The sequence below is a fragment of the Pelophylax lessonae genome, assembly GCF_965119305.1.
Source record: "Pelophylax lessonae genome assembly, chromosome: 4".
Lineage (NCBI taxonomy): Eukaryota > Metazoa > Chordata > Amphibia > Anura > Ranidae > Pelophylax > Pelophylax lessonae.
This window is the reverse complement of record NC_138771.1, coordinates 103006658-103023510: the sequence shown is the minus strand read 5'-3', so window position 1 is coordinate 103023510 and position 16853 is coordinate 103006658. Positions and strand designations below refer to the sequence as shown.

General features: G+C 42.9%; 1 protein-coding gene across 1 annotated transcript in view; it reads left to right on the top strand.

Moving 5' to 3' along the window:
• The window catches only part of SLTM (SAFB like transcription modulator), a 111106-nt gene that overhangs the window by 16826 nt on the left and 77427 nt on the right, over nt 1–16853 (top strand). Inside the window, exons 3-4 of the mRNA XM_082257053.1 lie at nt 129–190; nt 3328–3510. Coding sequence (XP_082113179.1) covers nt 129–190; nt 3328–3510 — 245 coding nt within the window. The remainder of the gene's footprint in view (nt 1–128; nt 191–3327; nt 3511–16853) is intronic.

Below are 16853 nucleotides of genomic sequence, written 5' to 3'. Positions count from 1 at the left end.
GTGTGCTGGTAAATTTGTGCAATTGTTCTGTGATGTTTACAGTTGTTGCTGCAGCTCCTGTGATGGGAAGATCGATACTGAATCCCACTTTCTAAAGATGTAATGGGTTTTTGTGCTCTAAATTTCAGGCAAGAAGCAGGAGGCTGATGAATCTGGGTGTGAGGCTTCTATGGAAGAAGATTTAGTGAAGGTAAAATAATTCTATACAAAATGCTCTAATCTGTAATGAAGAACCTTTTGTTTGAAGAGAAAACAAATAAATAATGAAAGTAATTTTTAATTTAGGTCTACGCAGTGAAATTTGTAAATTATTGCAAGGTTTAAGGTTTGCATTGCATTGGAAATGAACTTTCATCCTGTTGTCAGTTGCTAAGCTTTCTTGGTATTGAGGGAGAGAAGAGAGATGGCACCTCATTTGTTTTATGGGAAATTAGTTTGCAGAAGCTATTGTATGTTTTCAATAGAAGATTCTCTCAAAGTATTGGAGTCAGGGAAGAGATCATCTTATGAAAATGTACAAGTTTACATAAGTTATATTTTAATTGGTTTTCAAAGAATAGGCCAGTTAACTTGTTGCCCGAATTTTATATAGAGCCTTTGATTTTCATATCCTAAAGGGGACAGCGTAGAACAAGATATGTTTAGGACTTAAAGCTGTTTAAGAGCAGTGGGGTTGATTTACTAAAACTGTAGTGTGCAAAATTTTGTGCATATAACCCAATCAGCTTCCAGGTTTTTTCTTAATTGAACAAAGCTAAGAAGCTGATTGGCTACTAGGCACAACTGCACCAGATTTCTAACTCTCCAGTTTTAGTAAATCAACACCAGTGTGTGTGTTGCAAGCTTTTGCAGAGAACTTTGGCAAGCTTTGTTTAAGCTTCTAAAGCTCTATTTTTCCAGTTTGGAGAGATTAAACGTCTTTAACTGCAGAGGCAATGGCTGAAACTGTGGCAGGAATTATACCCCCTGTTGCTTTCATAGGGAGGTACCCACACGACCAATGCAACCCATTTAAGTGATTGAGGCCAATCTGCATCACCCAGCAAACCTGTGCTAGTGCAGGGGTTTGTGGGGTTCACAGGCAGGAAGTCTCCTCTCTGCCTGTCAAGCGCTCTCTAAAGAGTATTTCAAACCCAGATCACTCTTCAGAGAAGAGAGCAAAGCTACTGTGAACGATCCCTAAGCTTGCTGTGTACACTGCTTTCAATTAAACCAGCTTAACTTACCAGTTATACTTATTAGTGAGGTTTACCTTACTAATGGGTTAAACTAATACATTTGGCATGTAAGCTTGCTACTTTGACCTGGTTAGATTCAAGGGCAGCAGCTTTTTTTTTTTTTTTTTTTTTCATGGAAAACTGCAGCTAGAGAACCAGTCAGTTTTAGTCTGAAAATTATAGGATCTGAATTCTGTCCTCCTTTTCTTGGTTCACTCTTCGCTCCTCCTGGCCCCTTCTTCCTGTCGAGTTTCCCAACAGCAAGCCACTTTTATGGGGTCACTTGAGCCCAGCTGCAGCAGCTTTGTGTCCATTCAAACATGGAGCTGCCATCTGGCCCCGCCCCCCCTCTCTCCGGATTAGCTAACTGAAAGCAGTGGGAGCCAGTAGCACCCCATCTGTGTCTCAGCAAATCAGGAGGTAGAGTCCCAGACAGCCAAGAGACTTGTGGACATTGCTGGGTGGAGAATGGGGCTCAGGCAAGTATTAGGGGGTGCTGGGACAGCTTCTACACACAGAAGGCTTTTTTTGTCTTAAAGCGGTTGTAAACCCTAGAATAAAAAAAAAAAACCTGCAAGACAAAGGCATAATGAGCTAGTATGCATCGCATACTAGCCCATTATGTGTAACTTACCTTACAACGAAGCCCCCATACGGACCCCCTGACATCGCTGCGGGCGCTGCCATGATCCCTCGCTGTCTCTTCCGGGTTCGGCGGCTCCAGCGCGGTGATTGGCCGGAAGAGACGGCTCCGGCGCGATGATTGGCCGGAGCCGCGATGACGTCACTCCCGCGCATGCGCGCGTGAGTGATTTTCCGGCAAGCTCCCGGCAAATAAATTGAAGGTCTCCCCAGACCTTCAGAGCGCATGCGCCGCTCGCGCGAGCGGCTACATGTACTGTAAATATCTCCTAAACCATGCCGGTTTAGGAGATATTATTTGTACCTACAGGTAAGCCTTATTATAGGCTTACCTGTAGGTAAGTGTCAAAAAGCACTATACTACCGCTTTAATGCATAGAAAGCATTAGGATGTAAAAAAAAAAAAAAAAAAACCTTATGCCTTTACAACTCCTTTAAGGTCTTGCATGCAGGAAATGTAGTTTTTAGATTTTGCTTTCCCCTATTCCACTTGTGTTTTCTTGAATCCGAAGCTTTGATTTTACTGCACATATTTAAACGGGTCCTTTTTTAAATATTGGACCCCTTTGGAAATGTGTTGCAGTGTAGTCTGGCTTGGGTTTCTGTTCTTGCACTATAGCTGATATAGCTGATAGGCAGCTCTAAGGCTGATGAACAATTAACTCATTTATCTCTAATCCATTAAAAACTCAAACCCTTGCCTCAATAGCATTGCATAAGAGGAGGGTTCTACCACCAATGAAAGTAGAGATTCCCATGGACATTGGTGAAAATAGTTTTTTGATTAGTGTAGACGATCTAGATAACATCCAAGTTGACATTTCGTTTTAATTTTTTTTTTTAATGGTTTTTACAATAGTCGATCAAAAAGTGATGAGTTTGCAATTAACAAATAACAGTGATACAAAGGTAGCAGAGCCTTTGCTGTAAAAAAAAAAAAAAAAAAAAAAAGGCCTAAAACAAAAGGGGAAAAAAATCCCGCGCTCCAGTAATCAAGTGGACATTTCAACAAGACTACTTTACAAACGTTTCAATGATGTGAAGATGACGGTCTAATTTTGGCAGTATTCCATTTCTATAGGAATTTACTTTGTCTACACTGCACCACTGTCCTGGTCATCCTCCATTTTATTTTTCGTTTGGTGGTTTTTAACAGCATTTTTTTTTTTTTTTTTGCCTTCATTGTATGCCATTTGGCTCTGTAAGAGAAACCCAAAACATAGGCATAATGTAGTTCCGGGGAAGGCTTCTGTTTACAATTTAGAAAGGTATAAGGCTGAAAAGTGCTTAAAAGAAGTGTACAGTTTTGAAGAACATGCCCGACAAGGTAACCAACATGATCTGCACCAGATTATATTCTTCCAAGTTGTGAAGTTGGCAAACAATTCCTACCCGCGTGCAGTTAAAAGGGTAAGCAAGGTTTTCTCAGAACATATGAGATTCACATTGTTTGCCTTTTTCAAAAAAGGAATTTGAGTTGGAGTCTCAAGATGTAAGTGACCAAGATGATAGTGATGAAGTAAAGGATACTGAGGAGCATGATGAAGAAAATTCTAAGTCTCTCACAGTGCTATCCCCAGAAGGCATGACGTGCAGTGAATCACAGCCTGTCCCTCCAGAAGAAGACTCTGAAAAAGAACCTCAAAACCAAGTATGCTGAGTGGTTACTTTGAAATCACAGTACAATCATATTTACTTCATGGCTACAAATTGAGTTTTAAACTGCTCTGCTGTGGGTGTTGTGTGAATATGAACAAAAAGGGATCATCTAAATGTAACTTTGCTTTATCTTTCTGATTGTTTGGTTTGAAAATCTTGTAAAGGAAAAATACTATTGGCTGCGGTGTTCTGCTTTTTTTTTTCTTTTACTTTTTCCCTGATTACTTTAATTTTATTATTCTTTGAAACTTTTTAGCATTGGAAATTTCCTTTCACTTCCTTTTTTCTATAGCCACAACCGCAATGGAGCAAAAATCTCTGCAGTGTCCACATTGGAAGATTTGACCTCCTTCCTAAGTCTCGTACACATGATCAGATTAGTGGACAAATTTGCATTTGTTTTTTTTTTTGTTGCATGCTAGTCTTCTATTGAAAGTGAAGAGATTACTTTCATATGAGCGTTCTTGTTCGACAGAATTCAACATCAGAAGTGATGATGTGTTGAATTGTTTTGTATGCATTTTGTTTCCGAGCATGCGTGCTCTTACTCTAATTTTGGAAAACTACTAATTAAACAAAAATTGGACCTTGTATTTATACGATTAATATCTTCCCTGTGCATTCAGCTTTTGTCGTATGAAAATTCATAATCGACCGTCAAAAAGCATTATACTAACGATCCAAAAGTCAGCAGATCGTTCAGACGAAATTTTACTTCCAATTTTCTTATCGTGTGTACGGGCCTTAACAGTGACGCAATTGCCAATCAAAAATTATTATATAAATATTTTTTTATATATTAAAGTTTTTTTATTTTGGTTTTTAGATCCATTTTAAAATTTGTTTACACACACACACACACGCAAACTTTAATATCATCCCAGTCTTAGTCTGTAGGGTTCAATATCAAGTTAGTCCACCTTCTGCAGCTATAACCACTTCAACTCTTCTGTAAAGGCTGTCCACAAAGTTTAGGAGTGTCTATGGGTATGTTTGACCATTCTTCCAGAAGTGCATTTGTGAGGTCAGGCTCTGATGAGGCCTGAAAATGAAAAATGAAAAGGCCTGGCTCGCAGTCTCCGCTCTAATTCATTTTAAAGGTGTTCTATCGAGGTTGTAGTGAGGACTATGTGCAGGCCAGTCAAGTTCCTCCACCCAAAACTCGCTCATCATGTCTTTTATGGACCTTGCTTTGTGCTCTGGTCCAAATCATTTGGTAGAGGGGACATTATAGTGTGGGGTTGTTTTTCGGGGGATATACAAAACATGGGTGACAGGCGCTAAGCATGAGCCATGACCGCTCAATAAAACATATGTAAAAACCAACATGTGGGTATGGTACAATCTGAGGATAAGTTTCTGTATAGTCACTGGAGTACTGAGCAGGAGACACTTAGGGCAAGGAATAGCTCTTGGGCATGAAAGATAACTCTGGAGAAATTGTAAACACAAAAAGTGCCTAGAAGTGTAAATTTGTTTTTTTTTTTTTAATTCAAAGTGATAATGTAGACAATTGGTAACTCGCATGATGTGGATAAAACCAAAGCTCGTCTGTAGTCTGTTAACAGTCCTCTTAAAGTTGAAAAACCTCCAGCATGGTGTTCAAGTGCAGAGACCGAGGTCAGGACAGGGAAGGTACAGCCTGCCTGTACCTAGTCGTTCCTTGTGTGCGTGTGGGCCGCAGAGTGGAGCACAGCGCTGAGTAACTGCAAACCAGGCCTTAGCGTCCAAATCAGTGCCTGACCTCAGAAATGCGATTCTTGAAGAATAGTCAAACATTCCCATAGACACACTCCTAAACCTTGTGGACAGCCTTTTCAGAAGAGTTGAAGCTGTTATAGCTGCTAAGGGTGGACCAAGTCAATATTGAACCCTACAGACTGGGAAGCCATTAAAGTTTGTGTGTATTCAAGTCCGGCATCCCAATACTTTTAGTAATAAGTGTGTGTACACAAACTCAAGTCGGTGACTTACTTGTTTCCTGGTTTTTACCTCATCTCCAGCATGCTCATTGGGCAATGAACCAGCCTCATTACCTCTCCCCGGTAAGCGAAGAGGTGATGTGGTAGGCAGCAAAGCTTACCCAGGAACAAGTAGGGTGATATTCTGGGTGTGCAGTTTGGAAAAGTGTGCAAATAAAAGGAATTTTGTCATAAATGCTTTGGCCAGAAAACTGGTAACCCTTGATTTTAAGCGTGCATTTTTTGATTGTAATGCCACTGTAAGCTTTTGCGGCATGGCTCACATGAATTTCCTATGCTTTTTGCAGGCTTTTGATATGATTATATCGGAGATAGAAATTAAGTAGAGCTGTTACCCTAAAGTAAAAATACACTTGTAACTCTTGTGGGACAGGTCTTAAGTTAACATTACAGTAATTTTAAGCCTACATATGTTATACCAGAAAAATACCCCAGGCAATTTTTAATTTGTTAGTGACATATTAAATATGGTCTCATTCTGGTTTGTGTGTTTTATTAGATCTGTAGGGTAATAATACATTAAACTTCAGTCTCCTTTATTTCTGATTATCACTATTGATTACGTAGAATTTACTTTGAGGCTGTAAGCTAGTACAACCCTTTTTATTTCCCCTGAAATGTATGCATTTGATTTTATTGCCTGTCCACATATGCCGTTCTTTGCCTATGTGATTTTTGTCTTTTGAATGTTAAACTGACTGTACATATGTTCAGTTACTGGAATATTAATCGTGATATGCGGGTTATAATGATAAGGAAGCTGTTTAGCGGCCTTCTGTCGAAAGGGCAAGGCTTAAAATGGGAGCACTGACCAGAGCACCAGAGCTGGTACAGCGGCTCCGACCTGAGCCACTTTTTTTTTTTTTTTTTTATTCCGCCCACTGGGTTGAAGAGAGGAAAAAAAAGCACTAGTGTGTACCAGGCTTAAGCAACCTGGCTTGATTTTAGTTGACTGTGTCTGCTAATGACCTAATAGTTTGTCATCATGAATGCCCTAGAACCTGCACTTTTTTAAATTAAGTTTATTGTACATAACACAACTTGGGAACCAGGCAGCTAACTTGCCAACAATTGTGAGTGGGTTCTTTTGCATTCTGAGCCAACTATAATTAAGAGTAAATTATTTGCTTTCTACTTGAGTTAAAGGAAAAGCTATAAATGTTATGAGAAATGCATAAATGTTTTTTGCTTTATATGGAAGAAACTAAAAATTCTTATTTTGGTAATAGATATTACAAGCTAGGTTTTTTTGTATGTGGTCTTGTCTATATTTTTTTTTATTTAATTTTTTTCATTGAACCAGATTGCCGAATGTTAGTGTGGCAAACTCCCCCAATGAGCTATTGTATTCTGAACAACCCAACCTTGAGCCAGCCAAGCCCCAATCCACATACCCTGAGCCTTGTGTTGTCTTGTCTCCATGCAGCATACCTTTTTAAAAGACATGGTGGGAACAGTCCTACTATAAAAGATTCCCCTAGCTCAGACTGTAGCAGACTTGCAGCCCCCATGTTTGTGGTGTTGACGTCTACAGCATGGAATCTTGTTTCCCCCTGCATTTTGAGTCTATTTGGCCATCAGTTTTCTCTTTAGCTCCATCAGTTTGACGGGTTCTTCTGTTCTTTTGGCTGATTTTTTTGTTTTTTTACTACAGCCCTGCAAGGCTTCATTGCTCATATCACCCAGTTGTTTGCTCAGTTAGCACAGAGGCCTTAAGGGCTCTTCACTCCAGCATACCTGTAGCTTGAGGGTTTCTTAGCCATTAGCTACTGAAACTTTTATTCGGAGTCCTTCCAATGTTATTAATCGAGCCCCTGAGGAGTTGCAGTCCACTACTATTTACAACTTCTTAACCACTTAAGCCCCGGAGGATTTGGCTGCTAAACGACCAGGGGCTATTTTGCGATTCGGCACTGCGTGACTTTAACGGACAATTGCGCGGTCGTGCGACGCTGTACCTAAACGAATTTGGCGTCTTTTTTCCCACAGAGCTTTCTTTTGGCGGTATTTGATCACCTGTGCGATTTTTTTTTTTTTTTTTTTTTTTTGATCACGCACTATAAACAAAAAAAGAGCGTCAATTTTGCAAAAATAGCAATATTTTCCCCTTTTTTTTATATGAAATTACCCCCAAAAAAATGTAAAAATCAAAATTTTTTAACATTTTCGGCCAATTTGTTTTATGCTACCTATGTTTGGTAAAAAAAATCGCAAAAAGCGTATTTTGATTGGTTAGTTATTGCGTTTACTAACAAAGGGAAAGATTTTTGTCATTTTTGGTGGTTTTTTTTTTAACGCGTAATGGCGGCGATCTGCGATTTTTTTTTTTTATTTTTTTTTTTGCGGTACTGCGACATTGGGGCGGACAGATCGGACCCTTGACTGACATTTTTGACACTTTTGGGGTTACCAGTGACATTTCTACAGTAATCAGTGCTATATATATGCACTGTTACTGTAAAAATACACTGGTAGTGAAGGGGTTAACTTTATTTGAGAGGGAGGGGCTGTGTGTGTCCCTAGGGGCGTGATTCTAACTGTGATTGGCTGTGGCTTCAGCTGTATGCAGAGTGATCAACAGATCTACATAGTAGATCCATATGATCATCTCTCATACAGAGGGGAGAATGACGGGCAGCTTGTTTACACAAGCTGCCTGACTTTCTCCCTCTCCCCCGCCGATCGCAGAGTGGCCGGCGGACATCGGGTCCGCCGGTTAAACGCGCGGGGGGGTCCGTGACCACGCCTCCGGCGGCGCGCGCTCGCTCCCTAGACCCTCACAAGCTAGTGACGTAGCCCTACGTCACTTTGCCTGTGAGGGGCTGACCGCCGACGTAACTCGGCGTGCGGCGGTCGGCAAGTGGTTAAATTAAGTGACTTTCAGGTTTTTGTACAAACTTCTCAAGATTCTTCATTTTTGCTTCTGCCAGCCCTTTTTTTTTGTTTGGTTTTGCAGCTTTTTTTTTTTGCCTGCTTTTCTCACTCATTCTCTACAGAGATTGACATTTTTAACAATTTTACTCCTGTACCTGTTTGGGCAGGATTCTATAGAAATTTTTTTCTCTTGCGTCCTATGACAGTCGCCGCCCGTTCAGCTAGCCTTCACGAGTGGGTAATGGTGCCCTCTACAGGAACTGGCTAGGCAGTGAAAAGGTTAACAAACAAAAGCCTTAATGCATAACACACCTCTAGGGGGCTGTTCCTCAGTTATTACCCATCAGCCACTAGGAGCTGCTCTTCAGTTTTTATGCTGCCTAACATTAGGAGTAGGCTAGGTCTTCCCTGCTGGGACCTATGTCTCAGTTTCTTTTATATTTTTTTCTTTGAAAATTGCTTTATTTCACTCACTATAGCTAGTTGGGGATTTCCTGGAGGACTACAAGCGACAGCAGAGCTGGGCCTCGCACTGGATAATATAGATCCTTATGGAGCCCCAGCCTGCCACAGAGCGTCACAGGTCATTGGTGCGCCCTGGCCTCGCAACTACAGTGCCCATTGAGATGGGGACGAGCCTGCGGAGTCCCTTTGCCTGGATGTCTCCACTCTGAAACGCCCGCAAGTTGCTAGCATCCTTCCTGGCTGACGGCACCCCCACTCAGGGTGGGAGGGCTTCCGTATCAGAGAGGTGCCCGCGTTCGCTGGAATGGTGAGCACTACTGCCCCTGGGTCCCTAATGGGGAGCTATTGTCTGTGAGGGTGTTCCGTGGGCCCACTCTTAGGGGATGGCAGTACATGGTGGCTTCTGTGGTATCCCCTTCCTGGCTATGTGCTGTGGCCCCCTTCCTCCCTGCCCCTGCTGGGGGAGCTTTTGCGGTGCATACTGCCATGACTGGGGGGGGCTTTATACATCCCGGGGGTGCTCTCTGGGGTTCCCTGTGGGGACCAGCGCGTGTATTTTATGCCCCATTTGGCGCCGCTTTCACGGCTGCCATTTTGGGTGTGGGCAGGCTGTTTAGGCCGCTTTGTGTGGGTAGCAGCCATTTTAGCTTATTCTGGTGCCGGTTTATGCGCCATCTTGGATGAGGGCGACCACCTAGTAAGGGCAGCAGCCGTTTTGCCAGTGCTTCCTCATTTAATTTCTATAAGGCGCCATTTGTTTGTGGCTCAGGGCGGGCATAGGCCTCTGTGTGTGAGGTCCCTTCCTCTTTTCTCTTTTTCACTGCAGCAGCGTGTGGCAAGTACAGACACTGTGGGGTGATTTTTAACTGTTTACTCTGGCATTTTCCTGTAAAAACTGTTTCTTTTTGTTGCTATTGCTGTCTCTGAAGGGTCTCCACAGGTGGAGCAGTTACCGGTGGTGTTCCACGGGAACTGCCGTTTTTAAAGGTCCAGCGTCCTTAAAATTTACTAATATGGAGTTCCAGGGTGGCAAATTTCCCACAGACCTAGTTGGTGCTTGAGGAACTCCTGAATCCTCTTCCATGGCCTCATTATCTGCTGCTTTTGCGACTTTGGCGTCCTAAGTGGATCTGCTGCTGTCTGAATGCACTTCTAAAAAACATGGCCTATGCCCTCTGTCTTTTGAGCTCGATTTGGTTGCCATGGATAACGGCCGCCCCCTACCCCAGAGGGGTCCCAATCCTCAAGCTCTGCTTATTCCGTTGGTCAACTCGGCTTCAGGGTTGCCCAGTTCGGGTGCAGACAGATAACGTGAAGGCAGTGGCTTACTTCACTCACCATGGGGGAACTTTGAGTGCCCGGGCGGCCAAGGAAGTGGCCAAGATCCTCTCTTGGGCCGAGACGCACGTTTCCTGGCGATTTTTGGCCGTTCATGTTCTGGGTGTGGAGAACTGGCAGGTGGACTTGAGTCGCCACACCCTGCACCAGGGAGTGTGGTCCCTGCATCCGGTGGTGTTTACCTCCCTGTGTGCCCGGTAGGGGACTCCAGACGTGGAGGGAAGCAACAAAATATGGGGGGGAAGCAACAAAAAAGTGAACTCTGCCTTTTTATTGTGTGGTTGAACAGAATTTCATATCTGTATACTTCTCATATCTCTGATCCTGTCTCAAGTCTAACTTTGTGAAAGTTTTTGGTCCCTTCACTGTAATCCTAAATAAGCAAAAGCTGATTTTTAATATCCTGGTGATCTGACTGATGAGGTGTGGTGTGTGTGTGTGTGTCAAACCAGTACGATCGTTCAGCATGACTGTTTTGGTGGTTGGTCAATAGGTCTATGGAGGTATATCCATGGAGGGACGCACAGACCTCTACAGGCTAGATAATGGCACCCTGACTGCAATTGGGTATCGGGATGAAATCCTTGGACCCATTGTCAGACCCTATCCTGGTGCAGTGGGTCCTAGGTTCCTCCTGATGCACGACAAACGTATGCAGCCAGCTCCTGGAGGATGAAGGAATTGATATCATTGAATGGCCCCCACGTTTGCCTGACCTAAATCCAAATAAAACGCACCACGTGTCGCCAGGTTGCACCTTAGTCTAATCCTCAATGATGCCCTGGTCCATAATATAGGATGATACTCCTGCTCTATCACTTCTTGTCAAATGACTGACTGCCACAAGCACTGATTAGTTAATCCGTGGCCGAAGAGACTCAAATACAATACAGTGTTGGTGCTGTTGGATACCAACTGATAAGTAGATGACCGAGAAGAGTGGTATAAATCACATGATGGATATGCATACAACAAAATGTGATAGGTTCACTGCACAAATCGCATGCAAATGAAAAGTCAGCAGATTCAAAAACCTAATGACACTTATCACGCCATTAATAGACAAGATGATCAAAAGGTATTTCAGAGTGAGTGGTAAACAGGTTGCACTAAATGCATCAAATTATTGACAAGGGTTAACAATTTATAGTAGTGAAGTGCAGAAAATGACAGAAGAAATAAAAGTCCATTGACATAAGACTTTCAATGCACAGAAATGTAAACTGGTGTGGGGTCCGGTCACCATATAGGATTAAAAGAAAGTGACTGGCTGGTATCTTTTCAATCCAGTGCAGTGACACCCCTGTGTGTGCTAGTCTCTCACATTACAGCTGTAAGGTAACAGCATATGTGGATATCTTTCGCTCAGTGCTCCTATACGTATTATCTGCCTCCAGGGGTCCTCCTATGGTTGGCTCCGATTGGCGCTCAATGGTGGGTTGCATCTCCTCTATGGCAATCTCCGTGTGAGTGATGTGTGAGAAAGGAGAATCAAATAGTGTTTAGTATTGTTTCCCAAATTTTAATAAAAGCAGCTGAATAACTTGTGTAGTCAAAACTAACATATCCACGAGCATCGAGCTCGTCCTCCAGCAACTCTTCTGGTCTGCCTATTGCTCAGTCCTAACGCTTAGCATCAAGCCTATGTGACTTCATCAGGGACCTGGCCCTGGTCCAGATCTGGGAGGAAATACACCAGAAAACCATTGGTCTTAGGAGCATGCCCAGATGTTGTCAGGCATGCATACAAGCACGTGGGGGCTATACAAAATATTGAGTACCATTTTAAAGTTGCTGCAATGAAATTTCAGCAAAATGGACAAGCCTGCGGACTCATTTTTCAGTTTGATTTTTGGGATGTCTTTGAATTCAACACTCTGTGTAGGTTGATTTAGATTTCAATCAAACGATGTGGAATCCTTTTCGTTCCTAACACATTTACCCAATCCATATCAGTATAGATATCGGCATGATATTTTTCCTCATGGAGATCTGATGTGTTTTTCAAAGTGTTCTTCTTCTTTCTTTTTTTTTTTTTTTTGCTGTGTGTGTGTGTGTGTGTGTGTGTGTGTATTTCTATCTTGGATAGATAAAGTCTACACACCTCAGGTAATATGTCCGGTTTCTGTGATGTAAAACGATAAATTATTTCAGAACCGTTTCCCTTTTTTAATGTGACCTATAAACTGTACATCTCAGTTGAACATCAAACTGAAATCTTTTAGATGGAGGAAAATAAACTAAAATATGGTTGCAGGAGGGTGCACACACTTAAACTAATACTTTTGTTGAAGCACCTTTTGTGATTTTTTTTTTTTTTTTACAACATTATCTTCTTGGGTCTATCAGCATGTCACATCTTGACTTGCCACTTTTTGCCTACTCTTCTTTGCAGAAACACTCCAAATCTGTTAAATTGCAAGGACCTCTCCTGTGCACAACCCTCTTAAGATCATCCCACAGATTTTTCAACTTTATTCTTCTAGTGAAGCCATTCCCTGATTTGTATGTATGCTGTGGGCTGTTTTCATGCTTAAATATGACATTACTCTTCATGTTGAGCTTTCTAGCAGAAACCTGAAGGTTTTGTGCCAATATTGACTGGTATTTGGATCTGTTGATGATTTCCTCTACCTTGACTAAGGTGTATAGGCTGTGTGCTACATGCATAAAATGGGTGTTTGTACCTACGTCCTATAATAACCAGTATACAACCGAAAATGGATTGGAGGCACTTAGAACTTTCATGGTATGAACTACACCGTACAAATGTTTCGAGTTAAGCCATCCATGTGCATGGGGGACACAATAGAGAAATCAAACCCTAGCCCATCAAGGCATAACAGCTCAAGCAAAAATCACACTTCCTCAAATAGAGATTGGATAACGAGTGGGGTATCCCCCAATCTGGGTGGCCTCATTCAAAAAATCCAATCTCACATCTTATACTCTACAGGTTTCGTGGAATGTCCGCTTCTTCGGGACTAATCGTGAGGGGTGTTGGCTATAAGAAAAATTATAAAGCAAAAATAACCAAAAACAGTCCAGTCATGAATAAATGCCAGAGGCATGTAGATAAATTGTTAAATCGCTAAAGAGCAATCAGAAATGCTATATAAAGACCCTGGTGGTTTCTCAAACTGTCTAGTCTTCCATTACCATGGTAGGGCCATACCTACCATAGAGCCTATATCACAAATAATTGGAACCGCATTAAGTCTCCTAAAGACCCTATAAATGCGGTAATACAACCCACTGTGTTCTACATATGCATGGCACGGATCTATCTTTATGAGCCTAAAATAATTAGGAGGTGAAGTTCTATTTAGAAATTTCATTACCAACACAGTGATTTAAAGCTCTTCTACTCACGGTATTTAAATTCTCCAAGTTCATTGCCCATGTATACCACTCATGAAAGCTTGCGCTCTGCCTTGTGTGGTAATGCCATTGCTACATGACAGTCCAATATCAACCCATTTTTTTTTTTAAACTGTACAAGGTTTGTATCTTATGTTGATTAAAGTTTTTTAGGTTTGTGAGATGATCTATTTCATTCCTTATTTATGTAAACCCAATTTGAGTCTTTCTACACTCTAATCCCATCTGTTCTTTACCCGTCCAGTTTATATTACTATTTATCTTCCACCTGGCTCCCGCAATTGCCCGGGAGACTGCAATTTGGCGTTGTGGTTCCAATTGTTTGTGATATGGGCTCTCTGGTGGGTATGGCCCTAACATGTACCTGGAAGACTAGAGACAGTTTGGGAAATCGCCAGGGTTTTATGTAGCATTTCGGATTGCTCTTTAGCGATGTATTGTACATGTCTCTGGCATTTATGCATGACTTCACTATGTGTTTTCTGTTTATTGTGTTTGCTTTATATTTTCCTTTATAGATCACACCCCTCATGAATATTAGTCCTGAAGAAGCAGACATCCCATGAAACATGTAGAGTGTATGATGTGATATTGGATTTTTTGATTGAGGCCACCCAGATTGGAGGATACCCCACTCATTATCCAATCTCTGTTCAAGGAAATGGGATTTTGCTTGAGCTGTTATGCCCTTGTGGGCTATGTGTGGCTTTGATTATTTCTCTAGTGAGTGTCCCCCCATGCGCATGGGTGACTTAACTTGAAATTGTCACAAACTTTAGTATTCATTTTTTTTATATATTTTGTTCTGTGTAGTTCATACCGTACCATGAAAGTCCTAAGTGCCTCCAATCCATGTTCTGTTGTATACCTTGACTAAGGCCCCGGTTACAGCTGAAGATAAACAGCCCCAAAGCATGATGCTGCCACCACCATGCTTCACTGTGGGTATGGTTTTTGTGCTAAACCTGTATTTTGGAATTATGGTCTGATAAAACAAAGGTTGAACTTTATGGCCATGACACATTTTCCCACATGCTTTTGGGAGACTTCAGATGTGTTTTTTGCAAAATTTAGCCAGGCTTGGATGTTTTTCCTAAGAAAAGGCTTCTGTCTTGCTGCTCTACCCTATAGCCCAGACATGAAGTTCTACGGGAGATGTCACATGTACCACACAGCCAGTACTTTCCAGATATTCCTGCAGCGCCTTTAGGCCTCATGCACACAGGGCGTATTTGCAGATGCTTTTAGGCGTTAGGCTTTTTTTTTTTTTTTTTGCAGCTTAACGCTCCTCCCTGTTATCTTAAGGCTTCATGCACACACAGACATTTGGAAGCTGTAAGTGGCGTAGGTGTTTTCAAACTGCAAAAAACCCCAGAGCCAGTGCATTCTGACCACTGGCATTGCAGCTGTTTAAACGTCTGCTGCTTAACGCTTGTATGATGTGGCTTAAAGCTGTATATTTCAAATTAAAAAAAAAAAATTTCAATGGTCCCCTATGGGAGTTCATTGATATGAATGGAAGATGCATCCTGATCCGACTTGTGGTGCGACTTGCGCTCTGAGAATCTTGAGGGGTAACTCCACGACAAAATGGGGAAAATATGTGGGGGTCCCCCCCTAAGGTTCCATACCAAGCCCTTTGGGTCCGGTATGGATTTTAAGGGGAACCGCACGCAAGAAAGCGGCGTTGGGTCCCCTCACAAACCATACCAGACCTTATCCGAACATGCAGGAAAGGGGAGGGGACGATTGAGCGGCCCCACCCCCCTCCTGGACCATACCAGGCCACACGCCCTCAACATGGGAAGGTGGTTGCTTTGGACCAAGACGGTTTAGAGAAGTCTTTTTATTAAAAATATCCCTCTGGTCTTCCTTGCTGCCAACCCGGTCCTCCGCTGACGATGTCTCCCATGATTATACTGGCTCGACTCTTTAAGGCTTCTTATATAGCCGTGGGTTGTGGCCACCCGGTGACATCACCTAACGTTTGACACAAGGGAATGGCTCTCTGGGTGACGTCAGATGGCCACACCCCATGGCTATATAAGAAGCCACAAATAGCGGAGCTGGCATAATCATGACATCCTTTGGAGGAGGGGGTTGGCAGCAGAGAAGACCGGAGGGAGATTTTTAATAAGACTTCTAAACCCGTCTTGTGTCCAGATTCCGATAAGTCCCCTGCCCGCAAACTCCCTCAACCACTGCCCAAGGTTGTCGGGAAGAGGCCTCTGTCCCCATCGATGTGGGGACAAGGTGCTTTGGAGTGGGGGGGGTGCAGAGCCCACCCTTCCCCAAAGCACCCACCTCCCCATGTTGAGGGCATGTGGCCTGGTATGATTCAGTAGGGGATGAGACTGCTCGCTCATCCACCCTCCTTTTCTGACCTGCCAGCTGCATGCTCTGATAAGGGTCTGATATGGATTTTGGGGGGACCCCACAATGTTTCTTTGAGTGGGGTTCCCCTCAAAATCCATACGAGACTCAAGGTGCCTAGCATGAAACCTGGGGGGGGGGGGGAAACCACGTTTGTTTTTTTTTCTCCTTTTTGTCGTTTGAGTTTCCCCTCCTATATCTGAGCGCAAGTCTCACCAGAAGTTGGAGCGTCCTGATCCGACTTGGAAGTTACTTCCATTCAAATTAATGGGCTGAAAGCCGTATCAAAGACTGCTCACAGGCAACCATTGATTTTGAATCGACACAGAAAAACGCAGCTTTTTGCAGCTGCTTCTTCCTGGCATTGGTAGTGGCTCTGCAGCTCGTTTTTTTTTCTAATGCTCTGTGTGCATGAGGCTTTAATGTTCCTGTAAGTGTATGCCTTTTTGCAGCCTCACTGACAAGTTTTTTTGGATGAATGTCCAGTTCTTGGTAATGGCCCTGCTATGCCATATTTTCTCCTCTTGGATGTCTCTTCACTGTGTTCCATGGTATATCTAATGCTTTGGAACTTTTGTACCCTTCTGCTGACTCGTACCTTAACAATGTGATTCCTCTGATGTTTTGAAAGCTCTCTGTGCACCATGGCTTTGGCTGTAGGATGTGACTAGGAAAAGGTCAGGAAAGACCTGCTAGAACAGCTGAACTTTTATTTGGGGTTAATCGCAGGCACTTTGAGGCTCGGTTCACACTATTGCGATGCGGGAAGGCTGCGAATTCGCAGCCTGTTCCCGCATCGCACACGCACCCCTGGCAGTTCACACTGCCATATGCGATCCGCTGGGGGTGTCAATGTAATCTTAACGACACCCCCAGTTTGATCGCATATCGCAGTGCGATCGTGCAGTTCGCACAGGATCGG